Below are 16368 nucleotides of genomic sequence, written 5' to 3'. Positions count from 1 at the left end.
CCTGAGAGAATGTTTTCTCTCCATGTGACTCTCCTTAGGCACACTCTACATCATCGATCACTTTCCTCTTTGGCCCCATAATCTCCTTGATGTTTTCCAAATTGTTAAATGATGGTTTCATCACTTTATTTTGAAATTTTTGCATTTACTTTTTTATTGGTACATCACAAACTATTCATTAATTTCTTAAAAGTATTATTTCCAGAAATGTTGCCATAAATTCCAAACTATACCAAACTATGACCAGGAACCTTTTGAAATCAGTTTGTCTTCATGCTGCATGAGAGATATGTTCGGCTTATCTTGCTTTAGAATAAATCACCTTTTTAGTTACTTACCAGATATCAAATCTCTCTAGTTTATAATAAAAATATAACAAATACAATGAAACATTGAGTAACATTGTATTAATTATGAGGCATCTACCTTTAAGTTTAACATACTTTCAGTTTGCTATTTTTCCACGGTACAAGTACAAGCTAATAGATCTTTATAATCATTAGTAAGTTTGTATTTTAAAGATCGTTTTAAAGAAAATGCAAAGTTGATTTATTGGTATGAAAATAAATGAGATTTTCAACTTTTGTTTCCTTGGGTGCAAAAGATGAACCACTGTGGAACCCAGGCCCCTGTCTGGCTGGCGCTCAGCGACACCGAAGCGCTGCCTCCTCCTGGGCAGACCGAGCACCTGACAGCTTGCGCCACGTGGCAGTCTCTGTTTAGCCCGAGGAAGGACTGTTGTCTCTTTCAAATCCCAGTGTCTGTAAGAAACTGTGGGGATTTTTTTGTGTACTTTCTACAACCCACTCAGGGATGTATGGGCTACTGTGCTGAAGGTAAGGAGCGCGGGCGACGCGCGTGAGCTGCTGCTGCTGGAACTCCGCGTGTGATTGTCGTGCTACTCTCAGCGTAGGTTTTGCTGGGCTACTGAGAATCTCAGCAGGACACCGATCTGCTGTTCTTGCTCAGCTGAAGTCAGAGCACCTGTTTAAATTGCCCGTGTTTGTTTGGGATTCTTTTTTTGGGGGTGTGGAGGAGGGGGTGTCTCACTGTATAGGTCACAATGGCCTTGAATTTACTATTTTCCCTGGCTGACCTCAAATTTGCAGCTATTCTCCTGCTTCAGCCTCCTTAGTGCTGGGATTACAGGTATCCACTTTTATACCCAGCCTCCACATTCTCAAAGTGCTCAAAAATATGTGCTGATATAAGAGAGTTTTTGCCATTTTTCCACTGTGTACTACAATTGCATTAAAAATTCTTTGGCTTGCTCACAATCTTTCTTTCATTAAAGGATCAAAAATAGTAAGAAAGAATTATAAAAGTTTGGCTTCTATATGATTTGATCTTTCACTCATTGCAATGAGTGAAGTAAATGTATTTCCTGTACTATGAAATATTTCAGGCTTTGGGCCCACTGTCAGAACAAGACAAATGAGAGCTCTGACCACCTGGAATTTATTTTCTAGTGGAATATCTCAGAAAAATACATAAAAATAAATTGGCCAATTGTAATGTCACTTGCCTGAATCCAAGCACTCAGGAGGCTGAGGCAGGAAGATCTCTGCAAGTCTTAGGCCAGCCTGGGCTACACAGCAAGACCCTGTGTCAAAATAACAAAAGTAAACAAAGCAATAAAATAGAAACTGGATATAAGCCTCAATGAAATAAGCAAGTATATATAAATCCCTACTATCAGAGAATAAAATAAGTATCCATGGTTCCAAATGCATTAGATACATAGAGGAAAAGATCCAAACTATACCAAGCTATGACCAGGAACCTTTTGAAAGCAGTCAGTCAGCCCTCCGCGTGAGGGTGCTATGATCTAGTATTGTCAAAAAAAACACTATGCTGGGCCAGCCAGATAGCTCAGTGGATTAAAGTGCCTGCTTAGGCAGATGTAGTGACTGGTGTTCGATCCCTGGTGTGCTGTGACAGCCCCACTCTCGGGGCACGCTGAGAAATGGGCACTGGGATTGCAGGTTAGGGTGTGGTGGCACTAACCTGCAATCCCAGTGCTTGGGAGGCTGAAAACAGGAGGATCACTACGAGTCTGATCTGTGTAGTGAGACCCTGTAATAAATACATTTTAAAAATGTGTTTGACAGCAGTGTATTGGTAGAAATAGTTCAACTCATTGAATGTGGGAGACTCACAGCAGAAACTATATCACGGCATTATTTGTTTGCTTATTCGGATTGTTTTTCTTTTTCACATTTGGCTTGAAATGTTAAGACAATAATAAAGCTCTAAATCTATATAGAAGACTCAAATCCTGGAACATACTGTTGTAGATCACTGGTATCAAGTAAGACGAATTTAATTCAGCAAGCATTAATTATTGCAACAGTAACACTTAAAACATTTTCATGAAGCCCTTAGATTTTCCAAGCTAACCAAGCACAAAATACAGATACAGCAAAACAAATGCAGTAGTTATTCAAGTCTTAGAGAAATTGAAATGAAACATTAGAACTGGGGCAGAACTCAAGGTAGAGTGCTTGTGTGAGGCTCCGAGTTCAATTCCTAATACCCCCAGTTGTTTTGAATTTTAATAACCTAATTGCATATAATAAATATCAATCTGAAAAAACAATTGTGCTTTTCATGGCTACAAAATTTGAACCAGTATTGTTAGAATTCTTTTTTTTTTTTTTTTTGTGGTACCAGGGCCCTGTGCTTGTCAAGCAAGCACTTATTCTATTGAGCTATCTCCCCAGTCCAATACTGTTAGAAAAAGGAATTTATTTGACATTTCAAGCACTTTTATTTCTTGAAAGTCTTACCTCTTAATGTCAGTGTAAAGAACTTAAGTTTTCTCCATGGTTAAGTATTTCTTCCCATTGTCAATGGAAAGTAGCAATTTTAATACTTTAGGAAGTTTTTAATGAATTATTTTTTCATAAGAACGAGGCCAAACATCCCAACTCCATTTTTGTAATGTTTTCAAATGGCTTCTAAATTTGATGTAAAAATATTAGTCAAAAATCTCTAAGAAAATAAGGCTTTATTATCTATTTTACTTCATAACAGAGACTAGTTAGAAGGACAAAGTTCCCAATCTGCAATAGTGCACAGGCTTGTCACATAGATTACGTGTTTGCTTCAAGAGAAGCAGATCGATCAATAAGAAAATACAGCCCAGGAATAGATTCACGTGCACGTAGCTGACGGAGTTTCAGCACAGTAGTGCAGAATAATATTGTCAACACTATCCATGTGCAAAAGGCAACTTCAGCCCATACCTTTAATCAAAATACAAAAGACAAACTCCCCAAATCCTAGCAAAATAATTACGTACCAAGATATAAAAGCTAAAATATAAAATTCCTAGGCCAACATTTATCATGAAAAATATAAAGTTTATAACTCACCTACAAAAACTAAAATATGAAACTTTTATAAAGCTAAAAATATAAATATCACAGATTCAGGAAATATTTCTAAGATACCAAACCAAAATGGTTACCTCCAAGAACATTAATTAGACAGTATCTCTAATTGTGAATGAAGGTGCTATAAATATGCATGTTCGAGTTTTGGTGTGCAGTTTTCAACTCTTTTCAGTAACTATCGGAAAGCATGGCTTCTTTCCGATGAGTATATTTGTCTATGAAATTTCCAAATTGTGTTTCAAAGTGATCGTACCATGTAGATTTCTGCTCTCCACGTGAGTTCCTATAGCTTTGATATTGTAAAGTGCATTGCTTTATTTAATAATGCAGATTCAAATTTAACACACAGTATATTAAAGCTATGACTATTTTCAAATGTAAGCTCTATTCTTTAAGAAAATCATTACAAAACACCAATATCAGAATGTACAACTAAGAAAGTCTTTGTACGATATTAAGGCGTACTTTTAAAAGGAATTTTACTTTGTATACATGCATGGTTATATCTTCATGCTCAGTTAATAAATTTTAAAACCTTAACCTTTCACAGTTATTTCTGATACAAAATTACACAAATGTGGCCCTGGGGAAACAGAAATTGGAAGTGACTGTATTGGTAAGTATAACATTTTCTTTTTAAATAATGCATTTACAAATGAGTGATTTTTTTTTAAAAAAAGTGATGTGTATATTTATAAACTAGTGGTTTATATTCTGTGGCTTTACATGCTGAATTATACTGCTACTAGACCCGCTACCCCTGAGAGATGCAGGAGCTGGCCCGCGTGAGGGCAGGGAGCGCAGGCTGGGCCAGGCTGGGCCGTCAGGGAGCAACCAGGCCTCAGAGCTCCTGCACAGGCACCAGCAGCTGCAGCACCTTGTTCACCCAGATCTCCCACCCAGATGTCGCAGACTGAGGAGGACCTTGATCAGACACAGTGATGGCACCTGCAGGACGCCTCTGGCCCTCCTGAACAGGGGACAGGATCTCCTGAAGCTCTGTGGAACAGACACTTCTGAAGGGCCAGATCATGAAGTGGACAGTCAGGTCCTCATGGAAATAATAGGAATTAATGAGAGACTCACAGAAGCTGAGAACGAAGCTGCCATAAGAGATTGAACCCACTCAGAGCTAAACTGAAAGAATTTACTGGGAATGTGAGCAGAGGTTTTGATCAAGCTGACTTTGAGAAAGCTAAGGAAATTTTAACAAAGAAGAGATACTTTTCAAATGTAGAAGAAAAGTTCAAGTTAAAGAAGACCCCACTCTAATTAACTATTAAGGTATCGAAAATAAAGTCCCCCTTCCAAATACAACAAAAACAAAACAATAAAATAAAAGTAAAATTTTAAAAAATGAAGTATTTCCTGCAGTTAGTCAAAGTATAGAGAATTAATGAAAAATGGAATATTGAAGGGATTTTTTAATGACAAAATTTGGTAATTTATCGCAACATTCTGAAAAATCTGTATGTATTTGTACCTACTTCCAAAAACCATTTTAGAGAGCTACTCAAGGAAATTTACTACCACAATATTTATAAAAACATTTTCCAATAATGTGAAAAAAGAAAACCTCAAATATACAGGACTGCTGGTTCAGTACTTCTGATAGATAAACAATGACTAAGCGCTGAGCAAAAAGTCTTACGATGTCATTGGTGAACCCTCTGCCACGTTGCAGGTCCATTAAGGTAGCCTAAGAAAGTAGATTGTGCAGTACAATTCCATTTTGTTTTGTAAGAAGATTGCATTTGTACCAAACAAAAATAAATCATCAAAGACTTCAGCTGTATTTAAATTTTTTCTCTTTTCAATTTGTACTTTTCTGAATAGGTAGAAATGGAAACTAATCTCTTTTAGAAACTCACATGATGTAATTTATACATTTTTGAAACTCTGAGCATTTGCAAAGTAAAATCTGGGATTCTGAAAGGTTTCCAAAGATTTTTGTTTTGTTTAGTCTCAGAAAAATGAAAAAAAAAAATAACATTACTGTTTTTACACTTGACAGGTCATTTCATTAATCATTTCCAGAATGAATAGCTCTTCTTGGCTAAAGTTAAGTAGTAAGAGTAAATTATAAAAGAGCCATTTGATTTTACATGGTAGTGCCTTTTTTCTTTAGAACAAGAAATAAGCATGTGCAAAATCTGAATGTTCTTTCTTCAGTCTTTAGGAAAGATCATTGCTTAAAAAAAGGTAAATTACTTTTTCCCCAACAAGCAAGCAGATTTCTTCAGAGGCAGGCAGCTCACATCAGCATAAGCTTGATGAAGCAAGCTCTCTGTGCAAGCAAAACGTTCAGATGGCTCCAACACGGATGTGTTGAGGGCTGACTGCTAGAAAATAATCGTTTTTGCAGTGCTAACTTGTTGAAGGCTGGAAAATAATCATTTTTTTCTGAACATATTTCATTTTTCCTTAAATAAATACCAGAGTTATGACTTTTGTATGCCTTTTCCAGGAGCCAGTCTTCGTTCTTTATGGTCTTCATTTATGAATTATGCGTTTTCTCCCACCAGGTCAACCGCTGGCCACTCTGCCCCCTCCCCCTCCCGGAAGGCCAGAGGTTTCGGTGGACGTGATTGAGGCCAGACTGTTCTGCAGGTGTGCTTTTGATGTTTCCCCGACCAACGGCTCGGTGGGATTTCTTGTAGCTTGGTTTAGGCTTTCTGCTCAAGAAATCAAAGAAGAGCTGAAACAAGAGACCACACTTCAAGCATTCTCTCTTTTAGAACTTGATGGCATAAATCTCAGACTTGGAGACAGGGTATGTTAAAAAAAATGGATTATCTTTTATTTTCATGGATATATTGTTTTCTATACAGGAATTTTGTATAGAAAGAATTTTGTCCTCAAAGATAAAGCATTAATGACTTTTCAATTTTTTGCTCCAAGGTAATTGTACTAATTCTAGTAGTAATTAGATGAGCCACTAATACAGTCTCTATATGAACATTTCTTTTGAGAAATTTGCTGATTATTATATTATTGATGAATCTTTGTAACTATGTCTTTTTTGGGGTTTTAAAATGAGATCTTTTGGGGCCAAAGAGGAAAGTGATCGATGACGGAGAGTGTGCCTAAGGAGAGTCACATGGGGAGAAGACACTCTCTCAGGCTTTCACAGAGAGCACATTGGCCAAGCATTGGCCGTGACTCATCCACATGGCTGCACTGATAAAGGTTCTACAATCTGAGGTACAGGATCTCAGGATAAATCCTGAGGGCATTTCACTGACCTTCTCAGACCAAAAAGCTACAACTCTTGTTGCATAGGTCCTGCTTTACCTTGGTCTTAACCATCCAGTAGAAAAGTATGATGACGAAATATAGGAAATAAAGCCATGCTGTTATGTTGAGCTGTGGGGGACTCAGGTCAATAATTTCTGACATTGCCAGTTAAACAGAAGACCCAATGCTATTATGGGCTACTGGACTCTTTTAGAATATTTTGTTGAGTTTACACATCTATAATATTCAACAACAGAACTTAAAGAAATTGGGATATAACTATGAATGTCCATTTTGTATCTGTGTATTCAAAGTGGTTGGGATAGATATATAGTTGCATTCTCTTAATGAATAGAATGATTTCTTCTAATGGTGTTTGTAAGTAGGATCACAAGTCCGCATCTTGTACAGCAGTTAACCACTAAGAAGAATATATGCAGTGTATTATTTGTTGAAACTGTACTTTCGATTTGATTTGAAACTGTCTCATTGCTATATGTTTATCAATAAAACTTTGAAAAGAAAAAAAATAAAGACAACTGAAATCTTAAAAAAAAATAAAATGAAATCTTTATGTTTGGAAAATAGCATTTTACTTTCTTCAATGATAATATCATTTTCATTTACTTTGAAATACATATTACATAACCCACTATATCTTAATTACATGAAAGATCAAATAAGTGATATTTTATAAGAATGGAATTCTTGTAAAATTTCAGGTATCTAAAGTACTTAGTTATTTTATCTCTTGTACAGTATCTACCAATTAAATTAAGAATTTAAAGACAATAATTTATATATCTTTGTCCATAACTTCATTGGTAACTGTTTGTTAACTGTATTCGTAGATACTCTGCAGTGCTTCTGTCTTTTTCTTGGAGAGACCGCATGTACAAAGTCTAGCCAGAGAAAGCAGAGAATTTTTTGCAGGCATTAAGGTATGTGCCCGTGGGGAGGAGCCGGAAACAATCCTCTGCATTTGTCTGCCACACTGTGATCTGTCCATAACGCACGTGGAGTTTTCACAAACTGAATCACAAAGTTGGAACTCAAGGTTCTGTATTTTTGAAGGACAATCCTAATACTTCTAATGCACAACAAAACTTGAGAACTCCTGTTGATGAACTCAAGTTAGGGTATACAGATGCGCTTTGCTTTATGATAAAGTTATTTTCCAGTAAAGTCATCAAAAATTTGAAAATAGCATCAGCCACAAATGCCCTCAATGCACCCAACCTCCTTAGCACTACAGTAGCTTAGCAACTTAGCACACTGTAGAATATGGGTCATTTCTTCTTGTGATCGCAGACTCTGGGAGCTGTGGTACCCTTGTCCTGCCCAGCATCAGGGTTGAGTATCTAATGGCCTAGGAAAAGATTCAAATTCAAAGTGTAGCTTCTACTAAATATGTATTACTTTTGCATCATCAATAAAATTTTAAAAAATGAGAATTCAAACCATCATAAAGGGAGTACTTTTTTTCCTACAAAATGGCAAAAGATCGGGAAAATGCAAAGGCTCTATTCTCATAATTCATTCTATCATATAACTAAAAGTTAGCATATCAATGATTAGTTACTGTATGCTTTTGATGAGCAGTACCAGGTCAGCAAATAGAGATCTGATGAAAGTAAAACTGCCTCGGAGCCTGGCAGCGCCTTGGGAATTGCACTGTAGCATTGGGGCCTAAGAGCCAATAAGCTATTTTAACAGGTGAGCAGAGGTGATGGGATCAGAAGTGACGGAAGGCGTGTGACAATTGGCAATACCAAGAGCTGAAAGCAGGCAAGCACGGTGTATCTATTTTACTCACAGGACTGCATTTTGACTTGGACTCAGTCTTAGTTCAAAGACAAGAAGGGGATATTGACAGATTATGAGGACAAGCCTCAGGGCCACGATCAAACTTATTTAAAGCCCATGAATGCACAGCAGGGATCAGGAAAGGACGAATAGACTACGTTATCAGAACAACACACCTGCAGTTAAGGCGAAGCAGAACTCAGAACTCGGAGACATAGGGACCCTGTGATCTACACTGCCCACCACTCAGCAGACAGCATAAAGGGCCAGCGATCTGCCCCTAAAAACTGTTTTCTAATTAAGCTAACAGAGAGAACAGCCAGTACTAAGAAACATCTGTTCGAAGAGCTAGTCAAAACTTGCTAGCACAGTGCATTAAAAAAAAATCCCTGCTTCCAAAACAACATGACTGGTGAACTGGAGTAGTGACAGGCCTAAGCGATACCTAGTTGTTCTAACTGCGGACAGCAAAGATTCTGAAATAAGTTGGGGGTTGAGATTTCACAAGTGGCAACAATACTTGAACTTATCTACTAAAACAAGCAAATTTCTAATGAAGGTGAGGCGTATAAATCTGCCAAAATAACCAGACATTTCCATTGGTTGTTGGCACACAGTAGCTCACAAGTAGAAGAATACAGAAATCTGTCCTCGCCATTTTCCAGTGGCTTCCACACCACAGAACTGGAGTCCGTAAGGCAGGCTGCACCTCACCCACAATGTTCTGGGGGACCAAACTGAGTCTAAATCCAGAGCTGTGTAGTGACTCCCTGTACTTCTCTGCATGTTGCTTATATATTTACGTGGTTTTGTGTTAGTTGGTTTCATTTAATTAAAAAATGAAGTTACTAGCAGCAAAGATGAGCTGCTGAGAAAATGTGCCTTCACAGTTATATGTCAGAAATGAATTCTATTTTAACCTAACTGCTCTCACGTTTTCTTACATCAGTTACATCCCGAGCTGGACACTATAGCAGAAGACGGGAAGGAGTACCAGCTGAGGATAGAGAGCACAGTTCCTATTGTTTGCTCTGAGTTTAGGGAATTTGACCAAGAGTGCAAAATCTCATTAAAACTGAAAACTGTCGATCAAGGTAACTCATTAGTTCATTTAATTTTGTTATTAGGTTTTGAGTGATAACTAATGATTTTTCCCCTAGAAAATGTTCTTGGAGTATACTCATAAAATAAGTGATACTGTGTGTTTACATGCACTTAGAACTTGATCGTATTTTTTGTTTGTTTTGAGACAGGGTCTTGTCATGCAGCGCAGGCTGGCTGGCCTCGTGCCTCAGCCTCCTGAGTGCTGGGGTTACAGGGGTGCGCTTTGCCGCCTCCCCCAGCTAGACCATGCTGGAGATGCTGCAGCAAAAGCGATGCCTGTCAAGAGGCAATTCATATTTATTCTTCCTGAACTCAAAGCATGATTTTTTTTTGAAAGCAAACAACCTCCTGTTCATGACCATGTTTCTATTCTCCCTCCTCTTTTTCCTTTTCCACCTGTTTTTCATTTTCCTTCTCTTTATCCTCCTACTTATTCTTCTCATTGCTTTGTTTTTTCCTGAAAGGGCCACAATGCTCTTGAAGGTTTTTTCCAAATCATCCTCAATGAAGGTTTGATAAATTTTGCTTAATGTTCAGGCTTGTGAAACATGGATCTTATATCACTGTCTTCATGCTTCTTTCCCTGATGTATGCCTGCATTTGAGATCTTCTGTCTTAAGCTTTTTCTGATTAAATTACTGTCTTTATAGAGCTATGATGCAAGACCGTATCTCCCTTACTTTGCAACTGTACTGAAAGTACAACAATCCTCTCAGTATAAAAGGACAAGCCAGGTATAGCAGAGCTGGGGTTGCTTGAGTTCTGTCCCTTCTTAAGCCTGCGCTGAAAGCAAGCCACAGGTGTTACTTGGTATGTAGATTAATGTAGACTGTATGAGAGATTAAAATTCTGCTCATGTGTCACTCTAGACCATTCACTCTAGAACACATTTATTTAGTAATTACACCAAAAGCCAGTTAGGTTCATGCTATACCTAATTAAATTCTGAGACATAAAAGAATAGTGAGGTGGGGAGATAGTTTGATGGTCTAAGAGCTGTCTAGCAAGTGCAAGGACCCTGGTTCGATCCCCAGTACTGCGTGCTGCGATGGCCCTGGAACCCTGGGCAGGCAGTGCCAGCCCTGGAAACATGATGTGGTGGTGCACATCTGTAATCCCAGTGCTGGGGAGGTTGAGAGAGGAGGATCACTACCAGTCCACGCTGCTTAGAGAGACCTAGTATCAAGTAAATAGGTAAAGTATTTTTTAAATTTTAGAAAAGAAATAAAAGAATAGAAAGACCACATACAGTTCATGGGAACTGTGTATCCAAGACAAAAGATGAACAGGAAATTAAAGGGGAAGTTAGGGAGGTCACACTAAGAGAGCTGGCAATTCAGTGGGCTAGATCCCCCCCCAGTTACCCACATTGCAGAAGCACCATAAGCAGCATGTTACTTTTAATTAGCTCAGAAATACGACTTTATATGCTATCACAGGCTGACAAAAATCATACTTCAAGATTTCTCTGAAAACCATATCATAAAAACCTTATAATTTATAGGGAGGATAGGAAGATAATATTATTGCTGTATTCCAAAATTATATCAGGCAGTGATTTCTTTCAGTTTCACATATACTTTAAAATATTTGCATCATGTTCTGAGTTTGTTCATTAGGGCAATTATGTCCATAGAGAGAGCCTGAATATATTCCTTATAATTTAGGAGCTTGTGTGTCCTTATTCTTTGTCAGTTAAAAATGGTTCTCTTTTTACTTACAGAAAATAATCTTGATTTCATTCTGGATATCCCTCACTTTATCTCCTTGGAATGTATTTCTGTTAAATCTTTGCTTTTCTGGAGAAAACACTGGAGTCTCAGTGTATTTCTGCAGAGAATATGCTGCTTTAAAAAAGGCTTAAAAGGAGTAACGCTTGGACCTCATAGCATGAACTCAAGAAATGTTGTCATGGGCTATTTCTAAGCCAGAAATTGTCCACATTCACCTTAGGGAGAAGGCTAAGACTTTGAATGTTCCCATTCACTTTCATGTGTGTGAGAGAAGAGTGTCTTTCTACCCAGAAAAAGTGGGTAACTGAAAACATTTTTTAAGGAATTTTGAATCTAATTTGACGCACCCACAGCAGATCATTATAATTTTGTACCTTAAAATCTGCATGGAACAAAAGAAGATAGAAAGGTTTTAATTTCTTTCTCCCTCCTTGATTCTCAGAAGGACTTTGTAGTTACTGGAAGCATATAAAAATACACAAAAACGTATACATCCTTTATGCCTAGTTCCTTTGAGAAATCTGCTCTTTTTGTTTAGCTGTACAAGTTGCTAGAGTTCCTTCATTTTGTGTCACCTTTTCTTTTCTAAATTCATTTCTTAATCTTTGCTCCATAACTGAGGTAGCATCTCAAGATTTAGAAGGTGTTGGGGCATTTGGAAAGTGGAAGAAGGTGGTGCACTACTGGTTTGAGGGTTGCCTTATTCATTATTTTTAATTTTTGAGATGATGGGACCCATATAAATAATTAAATACATTGCTAGGAGTCAAGAGTGGATGGAGGAGGAACACGTATTCTAAAAAGTCAATTACTATCTGAAAAAAAACCAAATTATTTTCCTTGATGTTGTGAATTCTTAATTTTTACGGAAACAAGGATAACTTTTATTTATTAATTTTTTGTCTTGTTAAAATTCTTTAAATATCTTAATACACAACACTTGTATATCTTTGTAGAGTACAGTGTTATACTTCAATACATGCGTGCAATATGTACTGATCAAATCAGAGGTTTAGCATTTTCCATCTCTATCACCATTTTGTGTTATTTATTGCTTTTGAATTTTATCTAGGTTCATATGGATTTTTAACTTTATTAAAAATAGTAATGTGGGTGTCTGCATATAAAGTATAGCTTCATTTTAATTTGAACAAAATTGAAACCTATATATTTTAAGAAAGAATTTAAGACTAACTTTTTAGTTCATTGTTTGATGTTACTGAAGCTAGCACATGTTATGCTTAGGGCCTATACTCTTGGGAAAATTTTGAACTTATATTTTCATTCAAATAGGTAAAGAACACGTAGGCTTAAACTTGGCGCTCTCCTCTTGCCACGTGGACCTCCTCCAGATGTCGTCCTGTGACAATGGAACTTGTAGCTATGCTTTTGTGACCTACACTGCTGTGTCAGATCTTTTTCCTGACGGCGACAGAGTTACGAACATCACAGTTGAACCCATAGTTAACAAGAATTTCCTGTGGAACAACTACATCCCAGACAGCGTCCAGGTGGACAAAGCAGAAAATTACTTTTATAATTTAATCCTTAACAGATATTTCTATTTTATCATTCGTATCATCAGTTTTCATCTAAAAGTATTTGATAAATTATCTTAGCTTTTAAATGATTCAGTTTGCAAAGCAATGATCTAAACAAGAATTCATTGCAATTGCTGACCTACTTATTGCTCCTAAATAATAATTAATGGTTGTATTTACCAAAGTATTTTTATTTTTAAGATCAGAGTTAAAGATGTCCCAGCTGCTTACTGTTATTCATTTACTGACCCACATATAATAACCTTGGATGGCAGGTAAGTTTTTCTTTTAGTAGTTATATTTTGTGTCTATTGATATTTTGTTCTAAACAGCCTATTTTATTATTTCTTAGCTCGAGTCATGATAAATTAGAAAGAGCAGCATGCGTTGCTGTCCCTGGCTTGTTTTAAGGCACTAGTCTGTTTATATATATGTTTTTGCTGTAGATCTACTTGTTAGTAAAACTGTGTAGTAGTTGTGAGCCTGGATTCATAGAAATAAAGATTATTTTGAAAATATGTATTTTGGGGAGCTGAGGAGATGGCTCAGTGGAATAAATGCTTGCCTGGCAAGTGCAAGGTCCTTTAATCCCTGGTACCACCAAAAAAAAAAAAAAAAGCATATTTTTACTTGGTCATTGTTCATTATTTGAAAATGATTAAATTATTTGCTATAAAAATGTGTTACATTTCTATATAATAAAATAATCTTTAAAGTTTAACCAAAATGATTGAACTAACATGTTAGATTATGTTAAAAACAAATTACTCCTAATCCATGATGAATATTCAAGGGAAAAGCTATTATAACCATCATGAGTGTCTAGATAGTTGCCTCAGGAATTAAAGGATAGTTGGCAAAAATGTCCAAAAATTATTTAAATAATCCTGCTAGTAATGTCTGTGTTGTAAGCGTTGAACTCAGTGATGGCGTTGTAGGGGCAGTCTTCATACTTAGTTATCCTAAAAGAAAATGACACTTCATTTTGAGTGAAAATTTCAGTCAGGATGCAAGATATGTTTTACTGTAATGTGATGATTTTCAGTAAAATTATTCAGTGTAGGTGAACACAATAAAAAAAACCCTCCAATAAAAATGACACTCCATAGAATTGAGCAAGAATTGAGAGTTGTACATGATTATAACTGAAGGCTTACAAGCATTGGTGGGCACTGGGCATGGTGGTGAGGGCCTGAAATCCCAGCACTTGAGATGCAGAGGCCCGAGGGTTGCCGGGAGCTCAAGGCCACCCTAAACTACACACTCTGACTCTGTCCCAAACAAACAACCAGACAAACAAACCAAGAACATTTTGTCCAGAAATCCTTCAAGCAGCACAAGGTTGATACATTTAATGCAGCCTAATTCAACGTAATGTATTTGCCATGTTTTAAATGCTGGGTCTATGGCAGTGAGCAAAATAGATGAACTCTCCCTGCTCCTGTGGAACTGGCCTTTGAATAAGTGAAGAGAGATATAAACAGCAGCAATACATAACCTATCTAGAGTGTCAGAGATAGATACATGCTATGAAGAAGAGTTAATCCAGAGTGGGAAAAGGCTAGAAGTAGGGTTTGTAGTTTCCATTAAAACAGAATTGAGCCAGGAATGGTGGTGCACGCCTGCAGTCCCAGCCCTTGTGGGGCGGAGGCAGGAGGTTGGCCATGAATTTGAGGCCAAGCTGAGCTGCATAGTGAGCTCAGGGCTAGCAAGACTATGAAGCAAGACCCTGTCTCAACAAACAAACAAACAAACAAACAAACAAACAAACAGAGTCAGGCACACAATTATAATACTACTGTTCTGGTTGTTTGAAGAAGTTCTGGCCCTGTCTGAGTAATTTCACAACTTAATAAGACCTTGTCTCAAGATAGATAAATAAATAACTGAAGGATGTGGCTCAGTGCAAAGGCTCCAGGCTTGTTCCCCAGTACCAACCAAAGCAAAATAATAATAAAGAAACAAGCAAAATGGGTACAGACAGCCAGCAATTGAGGGCGACAGCTGGGCAAGTACTGGAGGAAGAAGAAGGGATGGCCATGTGCACCACATTCAGCAGGCCTCCCTCTGCAGGGTGTGTGTCCAGGTGGGAGTGAAGGGTGGGGAGAGGAGCGGGAGGGACTGAGATGCTTATTACCCCTTTGTTTCATTGAGTGCCTACAAATAGCTGCCCAGGACTCCAACCCTCTGGCAAGCTACCTTTTCACTAGCTGCACCAGCATCTTCAAGAACTGAAACTCTGTCTTCACACTCACTTAAATGGTTTTGCAAGCTTGTGATTGAGTTTAATTTCCTCCATGTCTCTTTGACTCTGCTTCATGCAATCTATTTCCCCTCTGGCAATCTAGATTTCTCGAGTGTCAAAATATACTGAATGCCTCTGCATGTATTTAATACAGATCGTGGCTAATGCTGCTGTGATGTTTTGTACCCGCTTGATGCAATTGACTTTTTTTTTTTTAATTTTATTTATTTGTGTGTGTGTGTGTGTGGCCAGCTCAGCCCACCTGGGGGCGGGGCTGGCTGGCATATGGTGCTGGGGGATTGAACCGCGGTCCCTTTGCTTTGCTAAGCTTGTTCTAAGTAGGTGCTTTAGACCACTGAGCCATCTCACCAGCCCTGTAATTGACTTTTATTAATGATAGGATATATGATAATTTCAAGACTGGGACGTTTGTGCTTTATAAGAGCACATCACGGGACTTTGAGATCCATGCACGCCAGTGGAACTGCGGAAGCCTTTACTATCCTGTGTCGTGCAACTGTGGGTTTGTTGCCAGAGAAGAAGGTGTTCTCGTCACTTTTGATATGTGCCATGGTCAGCCACATGCGTCTCAACCATATTTATCTGTGAAGAGCCAAGACGCAGCCAGCAATATCAAGATAAGTGAAGCTTACTTGGGAAGAAAAGTGACAGTATGTACGATTCTTTCACTTTAAAAATATTTTTTTTATTTTTGTCATTTTGGGTATACTTTTATTCATCAACGTTAGACTAGGAGCTGCTGTTTTTCAATGTTAGTCTTTTCAAGAAAATAACATTTAGACAATTTATGACATTAGTTTGTTTTTCACCTACCACACATAGGTAGGCACAATACAGGTAAAGCTATGAAACCTAAATTGCATTACTTAACATTTAATATGACAACTTTGTTGATTGCCCATATAAATATTCTTGATGGTGTCTAAGAACAAGTACAACAGACACATAGGACAGGAAATTAAAATTAAATATTCGGGGATACTTAACTAACCTTGTAGGGAATAGTTGCTACCTCGGAAACTGGTTGTTAAGTAGATAAGTAGTTGGAGAAAAAAAAATGACAAAAACTACCCAAGATTTATAAATATTAATGTTTTTAAAAAAATAATATGAGGGTTTGGTGAGAAAGCTCACCAGACTAAGTGCCTGCTTAGGCACACACAGGAGCTACGGTTTGATACCTGGCACCACGTGCCTCTCCGGACCCCAGGTGCACTGAGTCAGGGACCAAGACTGGGTATGAGGGTGAACCCAGGTGCACTGAGTCAGGGACCAAGACTGGG

The 16368-nt window shown here is 37.7% G+C and overlaps 1 protein-coding gene across 1 annotated transcript in view; it reads left to right on the top strand.

The window, feature by feature from the left end:
- Window positions 1-604: 604 nt before the first annotated feature.
- The window catches only part of Vwde (von Willebrand factor D and EGF domains), a 56289-nt gene continuing 40525 nt past the window's right edge, over window positions 605-16368 (top strand). The window contains exons 1-8 of the mRNA XM_023701407.1: window positions 605-836; window positions 3949-4014; window positions 5924-6171; window positions 7487-7576; window positions 9391-9535; window positions 12572-12789; window positions 13021-13094; window positions 15465-15735. Coding sequence (XP_023557175.1) covers window positions 605-836; window positions 3949-4014; window positions 5924-6171; window positions 7487-7576; window positions 9391-9535; window positions 12572-12789; window positions 13021-13094; window positions 15465-15735 — 1344 coding nt within the window. The remainder of the gene's footprint in view (window positions 837-3948; window positions 4015-5923; window positions 6172-7486; window positions 7577-9390; window positions 9536-12571; window positions 12790-13020; window positions 13095-15464; window positions 15736-16368) is intronic.

This window comes from Octodon degus, unplaced genomic scaffold (genome assembly GCF_000260255.1).
Source record: "Octodon degus isolate 3935 unplaced genomic scaffold, OctDeg1.0 scaffold00135, whole genome shotgun sequence".
NCBI classification, from domain to species: domain Eukaryota; kingdom Metazoa; phylum Chordata; class Mammalia; order Rodentia; family Octodontidae; genus Octodon; species Octodon degus.
The sequence above is the reverse complement of the archived record's forward strand: the minus strand, read 5'-3'. Positions and strand labels throughout refer to the sequence as shown.